Below are 15,273 nucleotides of genomic sequence, written 5' to 3' on the forward strand. Positions count from 1 at the left end.
AAAGTTGGTGAACAGTGGCACAATGGTCACTGTTCCCATATTTGGCAGGGGTTTTCAAAAAATTTGTCTAGGGTTCTAATTTGCATGAGAATGTGACATTGTGTGTAAAATTTATCCAGATTATTAGTTGAAATAACCAGGAAACAAAAAATTGGGGAGCAAAAATTTGGACACAAATATCCTTAAAATAATGTGCCAAAATTTGATAGGCAAGGGTTACTTTGGTAATTTCAACCCATTTTTTCAGCAATATTTTACATTTCAACCAAATACAGACGCAGAAAATTTAAATCAATTTTTCCGGTAATATTTCGGCTTATCAAACAATCTTTTTTTAAATTTCTCAGAAAACTTATTTTTCCACTATATTCCTAGTAATTGTGATTCTCTGGTAAATTTTTTTTTCTCCTCTACCAAACTCTGCCTAGGGGTTAGAGCACATGTCTCTTTCCTTGAATGAATGATTAGTCTCATCCTTCTTTTGGTGACAAAACTCAATGCATCATCTGTTCCAATGAGAAATAGCTTTTGAGGGCTGTACTCGAGGACATTCCTCTAGGTTATACCAATTTTTTTTCTTCTCTTTTTCTCATTTTTTCTCCCTTGAGGAAATATTTGTGATATGTTAAGACTAATATTTAACAGAATTCCTTCATTTATCATAGAATAAATTTTGTTAAATGTTATTAATTTCGTTAATTAAAATTTAACTTGTCATTAATTAAAAATTATTTCATTTTTCTCTCTCTTGACTCTTGAATGCGCGTCTACAGAAAATAAACAATAGACAACCTAGAAAGGACGAAACGGTTCGAGACTGCTTTCTCGCCCTGATTTTCGTGCTGCTTTCCTTGCAGACAAATAATAATAATGAAGTCCCAACCTCTTTCTGATTTTTCTTTATATAATGTGCAGGTTTCATCTCATTCACTTAAATCCAAATTAAACTATTTCACCACTCAACCATTTTAGTTTCTGTCATTAATCTTAGATTCTTCTATGGAACCAACGTGCGTCGATACTTCTCTCAACCTTAACGTTATTCCTTCTCAACACATGAATGTCGCGGTTAGTATATTAAGCAAATCTCAATCTTTCTTCTTTGTTTTTGCCTAGACATTCTCTCATGTCTCTGATAATATTGAAAATTTTGTGATCAGGCTGAGATTTTAGTTGAAGAGTTGCAGCGTCTAAGTTGTGAGAACAAGAGGTTAACTGAGACGCTGAACCACATGTGGGAGAACTATCTTGCTTTGCAAAAGCATTTGAGTGAATTCAGCCAACTGAGGAACACAAATTTTGAAGAAGAAGCGACACCATCGCGGAAGAGAAAGGTCGAGAGTGAGAATGGTATCAATCTGTTTGGTAATGAGTGCGAGGAGGAGACATTATTCAAAAGGCCTAAACATAACACCTCGCCAAAGGTTTCCAAGGTTCTTGTTCGAACAGAAGCATCTGATACCAGTTTAGTAAGTTCTTCAATATATCCTACTTACAATTTGATTTGATTTTGTTGTTTCAAGATATTTTGACCGCTGTTCAAGTTATAGACATGGAAGTGTGAGTTATAATTAGAGTTCTTCAAATCTTGTAGTAAAGAACAAATTCAACTTAAAACATGAGTTTTTTTGGGTTTGGAGGGTGAATATTGCACATACCTAATTTTTTATTTATCTTGTGATTTATTTAATTTCACTATAAAGTGAAAACAATGAGTATCGAACTTGGGACTTCGTAATTTTTATAGCTCTGATATTATGTAAAGAACTAATTTAACCAAAAAATTTGAATGGTTGATTGAAAGCTTTTTTAATGATTTATATTATTCTTTAACACTTATCGCGACTCATTATTATGTTATTTGGTCTAATTTAGTGTGAATTTTGAAATCCTCGCCCCCTCTCATAAAATTTCCTATCATTGATTGCACCGAAACTGTTCACAAGCATTGGCTATAAATTTATAAGAGTTGAGCATATGCCATCACGAATTTTGCCCTATAAAATTTAGGAGGTTCCGAGAACTAACCGAGGATCCTTATTATGTTTTTGGATATTGAAGTATGTGAGCGATGGATATCATTGGAGAAAATATGGTCAGAAAGTCACTAGAGATAACCCCTCTCCTAGGGCTTACTTTAAGTGCTCCTTTGCCCCAAGCTGCCCAGTGAAGAAGAAGGTAATTTAATATTTTGACCTTGGTTTAAGATTTAGGCATCAAGAAATATATAAGATCAAATTTTGATGTCTTTTAATTATAATGACCATATGTTAAATATTAGGTGCAAAGAAGTGTAGAAGACCAAAGTGTATTGGTGGCAACTTACGAAGGAGAGCACAACCATGCACATCAACAAGCGGAAATATCATTGAGTTCAAGCCAAAGTGAAACCATTGAAGGTTCAGTTCCTGCTTCCTCACCCTCACTTTCACCCATCATGAATCGTAGTGCAGCTGGTCCAACGGTAACGCTTGACTTGGTCCAGTCAAGATCGGTTGATAATGCGCAAAAGTCATCTATCCACCAACAGTTTTTAGTTCAACAAATGGCTACTTCTTTGACAAGAGATCCTAATTTCACAGCAGCACTTGCTACTGCCATTTCAGGAACATTTCTAAACCACACTTCTACGGAAGAACGGTGAATTATTAACAGTTGTATTGCATAGAACATGGGTTTTGTTATTTTGCTTGGTTGTTAGTTTTATATACAACATGAGAGTATGGACATATAGATGCAGCATGTGGCTATCCGATATATACAATCTATATATTTATAATCATACAATACAAGGATATGATAATTTTTAAAAGAACAACATTAAACACTTTCTTTACACTATTCTTACGTACGCAACTTTCTTTTGAGGTAATAGAATAAGATAACTAACATATTCCCTCTATTTATTTTTTTCCCAAACAAAGCAGTGTAAACGGTGTAAGAATAAGTTATGTGCAAGAAATATTTCTTTTTAGAAAACAAAGAGACGAGAAACACAAAAACATTTTAAAAGCATATTTATGTATTATAGTGATACAATGTTATAGTAATAAAAATAAAATCATTGTATCACATGCTTCGAGTGGCTGGCGTATGATTATAAAGGAGACGGAGACATATTTAGTTATTTACCACAAGAACTCGCCGAAAGTACATGATTTGTGCTGAGGTCCATGGAACCGGAAATCCCAATTCAAAGATGCCAGTTGCAGGTTGTAGCTACCTCTTTGCCTTGAATTTTTTTTTTTCCATAGATTAAAAATTTAGAATAAGGCAAAGCATGCCCCTTTAATTATAAGGAGTGAAGGCTACTAACCTCAATGAGGATTATTATATAGTGAAGGACACATTATTGGCGCCGCGACTAAGACGCCTAGAGGAAGTATTTGATAATTACCGTCCTTCTAGCATTTGAGCTTCACGTGTCTTAGAGAAGAATCTCAATTAATAATTTAATACGGTGAAAGCTCGAGTATTGACTTCTTCATACTTGAACTAGGAAATTTGATTGTGTATTAATATTTAATTAGTTCTCTCTCCTTTCTTCCTTGTTTTTTTTTTTCCTTTCATCAACTATATCTTCTATTCAAAGAAGATTAGGTGATAATTTGTATATATTTCACGAATTGTTTTTTAAAACTAATACTAGAGATTTATTTGTTAAATAATAACTATAATTATTGTTGAAGAACAAGTCTTTATTAAGTTAGTTTGACAAAAGATACACGAATTTAGTATCCACATGATTACTTTTGGTACTTGTTTACAAAGATTAATATACTTGTCGAGCCATAATAAACATAAAATATGATTGCACACAAACTATTACGCAAGTTATGTTTTTACAGCAGCTATCATATAATTCTACTTCAATCGGTCTGCGGCAATTGCTTCTATATATATACATACATGTGTTGTCAATGTAATCTGAATTGCAGATTGCAAATTTTCAATTCAAAAGTATGGGAAGTGTTAATATATAATTGAGACGTTTCACGTGAGGGGGCAGAGAGATATTGCCATATTGGGTCTGTGTGTTATTTTTTCTCTCTTGAAACTGTTTTGTGGAATAGTTAATAAAATAAGTGTTTTATGTATTTTTTTTTATAGTTAAAAGTTAAAAGACAAAACAAAAATAACTAAGATATGTACTATAAATTTGATTTTAAAAACTAAAAATAGTTATAAATTTTAGATTTTTTTTTTATAAAATAAGGCTTATCAAATAGGTTTTTTCTTCTTCAAAAAATTAAAAAATTATTTTTAAAAACAAAATTCAAAGGTTCATTGTTTTCGAGCTAAAAGGCTACATGTATACAGCGTTACCTCCTCAAGAATTCAAAGTTCATATGCACTTCAAAATTTTACAATTTTGTTAGGAATTAAAGTGTGATGAGAAAAAAAAAACTAGATGATAATTATATAATAAAGAGATTCATTAGCATAATATATCTTAAAGTTTAAACAATTTTTGTTTTCTGCAAACCAAATCTTAAAGTTTAATTTAGATTAAGGTGTAATATCAACTATCAAGACTATTGGAGTTTCTTTATTTTTTTTCCCATTAGAAAAAAGTTTCCCGGCCGTTTAAGATATATGGTTCCTTTGACCCACCACAATTATTTTTCAAAACATTTCAAGCTTTGAACACATCGAATTGAGCTCAATTCAAACACATATTTTGAGTAAAAATATTACCACCGGCGGAGAACACGGATTTCGAACCACAAAATGGCTATTTTGAGCATTTCCGATTATCTCACATAAGAAAGGGTCTTATTTTTGCATGACAAAACTCATTATCAAAAGAAAAATCATGTTACCTTACATATGTATACTGCTTAAGTTTTAGTTTTTGGCATAGAACTCAAAAAGCATATGTGGGTTTCTATTTTCTAATCAAATTCCCGCTCAAGATTAAATGAAATTATTTAAATATTATAACTCAAAAAGCATGTGGCATAGAACTCAAAAAACGTTAGTTTTTTGTATTAGGATTATTCATATTCATATTGTATCAACCGGTTTAAATTAAATATTTACTTTCACCTACTTCATTTTTATTTATTTATTTGAAGTTACTTAATTTATGTAATTTTCATTCTACATAGAATGAACAGGTTATTCATATTGATTGCATCATGTCAACTTATATAATAAACAGGTCATATTTGTGTGAATATTTTTGACACAAATTAATAACTATTCATATTATCAACTCGAATACAATTCATCAATCCAAATTCTCACCACTGCTTGAAGGTCTTTTTTATTTACTTTATAAAAAATGATTTTAATCTTTTTGTTATTTTTTTTTGTTTGGAAACATCAGGAAAGAATCTTTTTGTCGTATAAATCTTTTTGTTACTTTAAAACATTATTTTAGTCCCTCACAATAGTTAAATGAATATCCATATACTAATTAACAAGTCAATATTTCTTTTTTGTCTTTTATGGGCCACCGTTTTTTTTTTTTCCCCGGTCTCACTCAAGGAGTGGCCTTAGACCAAGTAAAAAGCGTGTGCGAGGCAATACCGCACAAATGGAAAATTTGAACCTGTTTATGCAAATGCGCGCAGGTGACCACTGCTGATCAGTGACCTTCTGGACCATTAACCACAAAAAAGTTCAAATCAAAGCCCCATTCATTCTTTGACATACATGAATCGGCAGCTTTCACGTACGTACGTAAAAGCTAGTATATGTTCTTTTCTGAATGCGTTTTTGATTATAGCTAGAGGCACTTTCAATTCCTTTCTATACATATGGAAGTATTAGCATATTCTATGATATTATATATACATGAATGAATGAGAATCATGCCCGGGCTGGTTGGTCAATATAGACGTGTGCTTATGTTTACCAGTGAGAGTAAGTGGGGGGGGGGGGGTCCATCTCCTCCAAAGATACCATGAGATAGCCGGCCTCATTGGCTAGTTCAAACTTCTACTCCAATTACATATATACCCTATCAGTATCAAGAATATTCGGTCACCAACTAGCAAGTCCAGTCAAATTTTACTTCTACATGAGTGATGTATGGATGTGGTCATTCCCTCTTTTGTGGAGATCATTTTCGATAAGACCGTATGGGACAAGTAATATTATACCGGGAAATAATTATCTCATGTTGCATGAGATAATTATCTCACGCAAGAGAGACAAAATAATGGAGTTTATTATTTTTTATTTTTTATTTTAAAAATAGTGGATTCCATAATTTTATCTTTGTTGCATGAGATAATTATCTCATGTAACATGATATTAATAAATTTCTATAACTATATACTCCCGACAATATATAATTATAATGTTAAAATTATTAATTTTTCTCTTTCCAATAGATATGTTAGCCTATGTGTAATGCTCCCGACAGTATATTTGATTTTTCGCTCTTTATGCTGGCTTCACCCGTCTCTACTTTTTTCTAGGCTAAAAGACCGAGTCTTACATTATGCAACTGTTAAATGTCTACCTAACATTCAAAATGCAGGTATCATCCAAAACAACTCCGCATCTGCTTTAGATACAAGTACACCATTTTTTTTTTCAACCGGCTACATGGAAACTCACCAAGTCTAATTTGAATAATGTTAGATTTACACGACGTTCGCTCTCCCAATTCTATTTTTTCTATAGAATTAAACTCAAGACCTCTGTTAAGAAAAATAAGTATTTCAACTCATAATTGTTAATAAATAGACAGGAACAAAAAAGATTTAAACTCAAGACCTATATTTAGAATTTAGATCAAACAAAAGTTGTTAAAGCTTTTCCAGTGGATCCTTGACCGGTAATTTTTGAGGTAGCCCTATTAATGAGATAGGCAGTGGTGTGTACTTGTATATTCACAACAGACTCTAGAATCTTATTTTTCCATTCCTCACATTCCCAACCTTGAGACTCGTGTTTTTGAGTGCACGATGTATGTCCATATCTCCAAAGTATTACGAAACAAATTGGATCCTTGTGCTAAAAAATGTGTATTTGTGAGTTACTATAATGTACACAAAAGTTACAGGTGTTATGATCCAACTCCAAAATGTATGTCATCATGGACGTGTCTTTTCAAGAATGGGAACCATATTATTCAGGGGAAGATTCTGTTACTTCTTCTCAGGGGGGAGATATACCCACTACTGGAGAAGAAATTATAACTCTTCAACACACTCCTGGACTGGATGTTACCCCTCCCACGAATGATTTTGCTACGCGTATAACACCTATAACTGAGGCATCGTCCCTGGATGTTCCTGAATCCATACTTGAGGTAAACACTAATCTACTCAAGACCTATAAGGATCCTTGACCAGTAATTTTTGAGGTACCCCCATTGGCAGTGGAAATAACGGATTATGAAGAATTACAGAGATTGAACAACTGGGAAGCATCTTTAATCATATGATCAGAAGCACCTGTATCAATTATCCAAATATTATTCCTAGACAATGTATAGAAAGCAAGAGACTTACCCAAAATATCGGATTGAGTAAAATTGACAATAGGGACATGAGCATCTCTAGTGGAGACAATGGTCATGGCTTTGGCAGGTATTTTCTTCCGAGAACGTTTATTGAAAGAATACGGGGTTGAAGATTCAGAGGAGGTTTTGGGATTGTTCATGGGAAAATTGAAATTCGAATTGGGTAACAGAAAAAAAAAAATTTGAGTCAGGAAAATTGAACAATACGATGTGGAAGGTTTAATGAAAATAGGTTCCTGGATCAGAAATGCTCTGATACCATGTAAAGAACTAATTCAACCCAAAAGCTTAAACTGTTGGGTGAGGCTACATTAATGGTTTTATATATTTCAACACCTACAAAAAAGATTTCCATACTTCGCTACTACTTTAGGGGGCGTTTGTAGAGGAGAAATTTTTTTTTATCCGGGAATCACGATTTCCAGGAATATGATGGGAAGATGAGTTTTCTGGGAATGTTAACAAAAAGGTGTTAGGTAGACTAAAATATTCCCGAAAATATTGAGTTAATTTTCTTAATTCTATGTTTAGTTGTATTAAATTTTTCCTTAACCTAGAAATCTTAGAATACCACCTCCTGGATGGTATTTTCAAAAAAATTACACACAAAATAAAATCCTGGAAAAATCGGATTCCTGAACAAATTTTAAAAAATTTGTACCAAACGTAAGTAAATATGAATACCACTCTTAGATTCTCTCTCCCATCCTTACCAACCAGTCATCCCAAAACGCATGGTAGAATCATTTGTATTCTACATTTTATGAACTTTAATTTTTTGTTGCTGTAATTTTTTTAAAAACTATTATGCAATTATGTATTATTATGTCAATAAATTTAAAGTTTATCAATTCTTGAATAATAATTATTGTAATTAAATATTTTTTAATAATTTGATAATACATTAATAGTAATTAAAAAAATTAATGTACACAATCCCTCAAAGTTGTAGAGGTGTCAAAAGGGACCGAAATTCCACCTTGCAAAGCCTTATATTCAACCATAACCCATTAGGGTCTCTTTTGACCCTAATCCTCAAAGCTTTATAATTTAGCGGGTTGGTTAAGGTTGGCTCGTACGTCAAAAATTTTTCTTCATCAAAATTTTTATTATTTAAAATTATACAAAATTAAATATTTATATAAACAAAATAAATTATAAACATAATATAAATAAAGATAATTTTTTAAGCAGTGACATGTTTCAACAGAGAATTTCATCTTCGCATTAGTAAGAATAAAATTTTCTATTGAAGTTTAAGTATGTTGTATATCTAAATTTCCATTGAAACATATTGTATTCAATGCACCTTGACAATTTTGTGGATAATAATAATAAGTAAAAATATTTCTGTAACGGTAATAGTTGAAGAAATTAAATCAATGGTTTAACTTTTATATAGGATACTAAGCAGTGTTATTAAAATTGGACCAGCCCGGCCGGTCCGACTGGTTGGCCCGGAAACTGGCCATCAACCGGTCCGGTTATAACATTGGACCGCTTAAGTAATCGACCCGGTATTGACCTAGTTACTCGGTTATAAATCGCGGTTCAACCGATTGGTTTTCTCTTCAAATCGATTTTTCAAAATTAGTTACAAAATATTTTTTTTGCAGCGAGTGGGATTTGAAACTAGCACATTGGATTCATACCACTAGGCCACAATCATTGGTTGAATAAATTACACCATTTAATATATTTATTATATAACTATTAAGTTAAGGGAATTATTTCAAAAATTGCATTTAATGGGGTTCGAACCCCTTGCATTAAGGATATACAACATAGCAAATACCACTAAACTACATCAGGTTGTTGTTTAGATGGCACCATTTAAAATATTTATTATATAATTAAGTATAAAATATAAATTTATATATATATCCGATTCATGCGGTTCAACCAGTGACCCACCGGTTGAACCATTGACCCAGTGACCCGGTACCTCGACCGGGTCAGTGACCGGTCCGATTCTAATAACATTGATACTAAGAGCAATTAATCATATAAGATCATTTTTTCATCGCTACTTTTGATTTTCCACTAGAGTTGCTTTATTTTGTTATGACTCCTGGTGAGAAAAATCTTTATTTGATAACATCCTTTAATAACGAATTTAGTAAATGTAGTAACTGAATTTTTACTTATATTAAAATTTTGTTTATATTTTTACTTGTATATTTGTGTACAAATATTATTTTATTAAAAAATTAAATTATAAAAATTTATAATTTGTATAAAATATTTTTAAAAAGTTTAAATATTTATTTGTTAAAATAATCTTTAATGTATTGAATATAATAAAAAATTAAAATTTTATGAAATTATAATTTTAGATAGCCTGCGGGCTAGCTCTAATCCATAAGGTTTTTGATCCGTGCAGACTTTTATTATTGAGAATTATTTGGCCCTGAGGACATTTTGACTCTAACCCGCACGAGCTAGGTCCCAGAGGAATGAACTGACTCATTTTGACAGCTCTATGTAAAATTATTGATGTCTAAAAAGACTTTTTAGAGTTCAAAAATCCTGATTTATCTTGAGAAACTTTTAATTAAGTAAATTTTATCTATTATAGCATTAAAGTCAACTATAAAAATGTTTATGGTTGTCTGAATTATCACGTGCGATCGTTTGAATGGTTATGGGGAAAAAATGGTTATCTAAAATTTTCTTTCTTATCTTTGCACCCAGGGCCACGTTGGGAAACATTATGATGAAATAGTGAGAAATTAGCGTAACTATAACTCGTTTAGTGGTAAGAGATTTGGGCAGGTTGTAGTAAGTTATGTGTTTAATTCTGATACAAACCTACCAGAAAATAAATCTAACACACAATGAATTATGGAAAAAGAACACAGATGTGTATATAGATGTGTATATATTTGTATCTGTATTACAATATGAAAATAGTAACAACTTTGAGACAATTTAACAAGAAAAGAAAAATACAATAAACTGGAAATGCTATAATAGAAAAGGAAATAGTGAAGCTAAAATCCTAGAGGAATTCTAGAGCCTCTAGTCTCTCCCAATCACCCAAGAGGTGCCCAAAAGTCCCAACAATATCCATCCCCCTACACCAATGCATCTTCCCCTATTTAAACAACCAGACTTTCCTCAACAGCCTCTCCAATTCTGTTATCCACATCAGCCACACAAAATACGCTCTCTCAATTGATAATATTCCCCTCCTTCTCCTTATTTTATACACCTTTTTGCTGACTAGGATCGTATTAATACTCCCCCCTAACAATCACCTTGTCCTCAAGGTGATGATCATTTATCGGGGTCTCATTGCTTGAATTGAAGGGAGCCAATTATGCTCGAAGAATGATAACTGCCTCCGAGATCCCACTGTGTGAAAAGTATATGCCCATGGATTTCTAAAATATAAGAGCACCCACCAGGATCCTACTCCACTTTTGCACTTGGAACCTTATTTGCAAATTTGTAACTAAGTATCTCTGCCTTTTTTTCACAAAGCAAGAAACACGAGCTTCGAATATCATATTTTCATTAGGAGACACAACACCCTCATCAAGTTGATGAAAAGCATTAATGACAATGGAAAATTGCCTTGCTTCAAACAAAACCAGCCCATGTTTCACATAATCTGACAATGCTCATTCTTGTTCTTCACCCCTTCCTAAAAATCCAGAAAATCCAACATTCAAAATATTCTGTTTTTCATCATGAATTATGCAAAATCTGTTTTGACATTGTTTCAAGATGTCAAAAGCATAATCCCTAAAAAATTCCACAATTTTAACCATAGTTTTATCTCCACTTGAAGAACCAGCCTCCAATTCTTCGTGGGTCACATCTCCTTGTAATTTAATGGACCTATAATGATCAAATCGAAGCTTCCCAAGGTAAGTTGCAACTACTTCAGTGTTTATCCTGCCCGAAACCACCTTACAATTGAAAACAAAAATAGTATCCTTTGTAGCAAAAGCGACGTCAATCTCTGAAGCGTCAACATTAGCACTTGCATTCTTGATGAGAGTTCCGTCAACTTCTAGGTATCGCTAGCAACTCTCAGGTTTGATGGGTCTAAACTAATGTTTTGGGGTTTGAGTAAGCCCGACCCAATATCATCGTTAACATAAAAAAGACTTATGTACATGTTTTGGTCCAGAAATATTTTGAGAGTATTTTGGGCCCGCTACATTATGCTTGCAGTCCGGCCCATATCTCCTAAGTCTTTCATTGACGTAACTGTGTTTATCTTTTTCGATGCGTCCTGTTCTTTCCTTTCACCTTCCTCCCCAACCATCATTGTTCCTGCACTTAGTCGCCATCCACCGCTTCCGAGGTCCAAATCCGGTGGTTCCAGCAACGAGGGTGGGTCAATGACTATCACCTTTGGAAGTGGCAGCGCCATCACTTGCGTAGCTCCCTTTACTAGTTGAAACTGGACTGAATTTTTTTTCTCACACTCCGTCGTCGATGGCTCTACCGCTGTGAGCGGCTGTTTTAGCGATGGTGTTGGTGAACCTTCTCCCTTAAATATTTTGTTGATTTTCTCCTCTCCTTCCTTCTCTTTCAATGGTGTCATCTTTGCCTCTGACTTTAGTTCAGAGTTGAAAACTTCATGCTCTGTTTCAACTTCGTCATCTTCCAAGCAAACCTCCGGTTGAAATTCCTTGAAGAAAGCTTTTAAAAATTTCCACCAGCTAGCTTTTGGGTTATGCCAGATCCAGAATCGATACTAGATGCGAGCATTACCGGTGAATCGCTTCACAGCTTCCTTTTGCTTTTCATTGTCTAAAATTCCATACGCCTTAAAATACTGCTCAACTTGGATTGACCATCCCCACGCATCTTCCTCACCAGAAAATGTAGGAATTCTTATTTGGCGAAATTGCTTTTCCTTTTTTTTTTCAAAGGTCCCCAGATCAGAGAGCTCTGATACCAATTGATACAAACCTACCAAAAAATAAATCTAACACACAATGAATTATGGAAAAAGAACACAGATTTGTATATAGATGTGTATTTGTATCTGTATTACAATATGAAAATAGTAACAACTCAGAGACAATTTAACAAGAAAAGGAAAATACAATGAACTGGAAATGCTATAATTGAAAAGGAAATAGTGAAGCTAAAATCCTAGAGGAATTCTAGAGCCTCTAGTCTCTCCCAATCACCCAAGAGGTGCCCAAAAGTTCCAGCAATATTCATCCCCCTACACCAATGCATCTTCCCTTGTTTAAACAACTAGACTTTCCTCAACAGCCTCTCCAGTTCTGTTATCCACATCAGCCACACAAAATACCCTCTCTCAATTGATAATATTTCCCGGCTTCTCCTTATTTTATACACCTTTTTGCTGACTAGGATCGTATCAAATTCCCATTTATATAAAAAAGAAAAAGAAAAAGAAAAAAAAGCCAGAATTAACCACTTTGGTACCAATAAGAAAGTGTTTGCCTATGTCATTGTGGTGTGTCATTGGGGATGACATCATGGTGCAATCTTTTCTAAAATAGGATATTGTTCAAAGCGTTTACCAAAACAAAAAGGATATTGTTCAAAGCAGTAATTCTAATTGCATATCACATCAATGGGATTTTGTTGAACATGTGGAGTTGAATTGAACGATGTATTACTCAGAACTAAGAAGTTAGACCCAATAACCCCATTTTATTCCATTCTAATAATGTATATAAGGTCTCCACCCTCTCGTTATCTTTACAAGTAAGTAACACTAAGTAGATAGATTATTCTAGTTGTGATGATATATTGAAGTTCATTCGACTTAAACCAAGCTGCCACAATGGATGAAAAGGTAAACTAACTCTGTTCCTCATGACCATCTTTAAGGATGAAAATATGCTCTCCTTCTAAAAGTTTACAACAATCTTAATTTGTTTAGGTGGAAACTCTTCAAGCGGAGCTGCAACATGCGAAGGAGGAGAATCATACTCTAAGACTCATGCTGGAAATTCTGAGCAGCAAATACGAAATGCTTCAGTCCCATTTTCAAGAAATCAATAATGCAGAGCAGGGGAGCATAAACTCAAATCAGTGGGAACGACCCGAGTTTCCCAAAGCACAAAAGCCATCACAAATATTTGTCAGAACCCACCCCAAGGACAATAGTTTGGTATGCACGTTCCGCATTAAACATTGTGAAACTTGGTGTATTTATTCACTTAGTTAATGTTCAAATTCTATAATGAACTTCATACATTTATACAAATTTCCCTTTTGAGATTATAGATGGTAATTGATGGCTATCAGTGGAGGAAGTATGGACAGAAGGTCACCAAAGACAATTCTTCGCCTAGAGCTTACTTCAAATGCTCCATGGCTCCCAGCTGCCCAGTCAAAAAAAAGGTATATTTATTTGGTTGATTATCAAACATAGTTCTTATTAATTCAGAAAAATTTCATATATATGGCTAGGGAAGTTTGTCACCGACTCCAACTAATTTGGAATAAATGTGATATTGATGTTGATGTCAACATGGTTACCCAAGTAAGGAATTGATGCAAGTCTTAAGTGTAATTAAGAATATATTTGATTGATTACCAAACTCATTTTTATTTCAGTATGTTTTTTTGGATGACGATAACTAATTAGGTTTTTTCATGAGTATGTTTTTTCATGAGTAGCATATATTTGTGACTTGAGCCAAAATAGCGGTCTAAGAAATTTCAAACCTTTTTGCAATTACACATTGTAGGTGCAAAGAAGCATACATGATAGGTCTATACTTGTGGCAACTTATGAAGGAGGGCACAACCATGCTGTTCTTCATGACTTACTCAGGCCATCATCATCGTCCTCACACAAATGTTCAATGATGGCGAATGATTTACCTATGTCAATCCTACCTAACCACAAAGATAAGATGAACATTGACCTTGCTCTTTGTGGTTGGGCTCAAACAGATACAAGACTATGTGAAGATCTTAAGCAACGGAGCGACCACGACATCAACAGCAAAAATGAAGAATATTAAGTTCTATAATCAAAGATCCTGAGTTCACCGTACCATTAACTGAAGCAGTTGTCCGCTCCATCAATGAACAACGTAACCAACAGGGTCTCAACCTGAATTTGAGTCTTTTAGAACCCCAAGTGTGAAGTGAAGTGAAGTGAATGCGTTTGTCCGCAACCCCACCACTCCGAAACAAATATATGTATCTGAAGAGACCGTAGTACTATAATTGATACACCATGAAGGCAACTTGTGTGCAAATTGCTTTGCTAAAAATGTGTTAAATCAGGAGCTTGTATGTTCCATAATATGCCACAGGGGATCTTAATTTTTTTCACTTTAGATAATGTCAGGGACTCGGGGGAGCTAGAACTTGAGTTTCTAACTTGTTTTGTTTCCCATCCTTATTTACTTAAAAAAAGTTATTGAATGAGTTGAGATTATAATGTATTTTAGATTAAATTAAGAATTAATACACTCTTATTTGTTCCTTTAAATGCAAACTCATTTTAAACAATTTTTTTTTTAAAATAGTTTGATTAATTTTGTTTTTTAAAATTCTAAATCTTACATATGAAAAATAAAAATGGATTTGAATTTAGAATACTAATTTTGCACCTTGATTTTTTGCATAACTCATACATGAAATATATGATTCTGAACCAATTTTAATTATGACAGAATAGAATTGAAATTAAGCCTATATTTGGTTCAGCTTAAATTAATTATATAAAAACTCTCTTAAAAAGTTGAGAAGATAATTATTCATAAAAATAAGTTGAACCAGATATACATTAAAATTCTGAATTATAATTCTAATCTTGATGTCTAATG

General features: G+C 33.3%; 2 protein-coding genes across 2 annotated transcripts; both read left to right on the forward strand.

The window, feature by feature from the left end:
- Positions 1 to 883: 883 nt before the first annotated feature.
- LOC133308634 (probable WRKY transcription factor 40) lies at positions 884 to 2,787 on the forward strand. Its single transcript, XM_061509278.1, has 4 exons — positions 884 to 1,068; positions 1,161 to 1,469; positions 2,062 to 2,178; positions 2,282 to 2,787. Exons 1-4 carry the CDS (start codon positions 1,000 to 1,002, stop codon positions 2,642 to 2,644), a joined length of 858 nt encoding a protein of 285 aa, XP_061365262.1. The 5' UTR covers positions 884 to 999; the 3' UTR covers positions 2,645 to 2,787.
- A 10,420-nt stretch (positions 2,788 to 13,207) lies between these two features.
- Positions 13,208 to 14,835, forward strand: LOC133308652 (WRKY transcription factor WRKY71-like). The gene is made up of 4 exons (XM_061509297.1): positions 13,208 to 13,280; positions 13,368 to 13,598; positions 13,715 to 13,831; positions 14,182 to 14,835. Exons 1-4 carry the CDS (start codon positions 13,269 to 13,271, stop codon positions 14,458 to 14,460), a joined length of 639 nt encoding a protein of 212 aa, XP_061365281.1. The 5' UTR covers positions 13,208 to 13,268; the 3' UTR covers positions 14,461 to 14,835.
- Positions 14,836 to 15,273: the final 438 nt, after the last annotated feature.

Source organism: Gastrolobium bilobum, unplaced genomic scaffold (assembly GCF_033153095.1).
Source record: "Gastrolobium bilobum isolate Gb01-03AN ecotype WA unplaced genomic scaffold, APGP_CSIRO_Gbil_v1 utg814, whole genome shotgun sequence".
NCBI lineage: Eukaryota > Viridiplantae > Streptophyta > Magnoliopsida > Fabales > Fabaceae > Gastrolobium > Gastrolobium bilobum.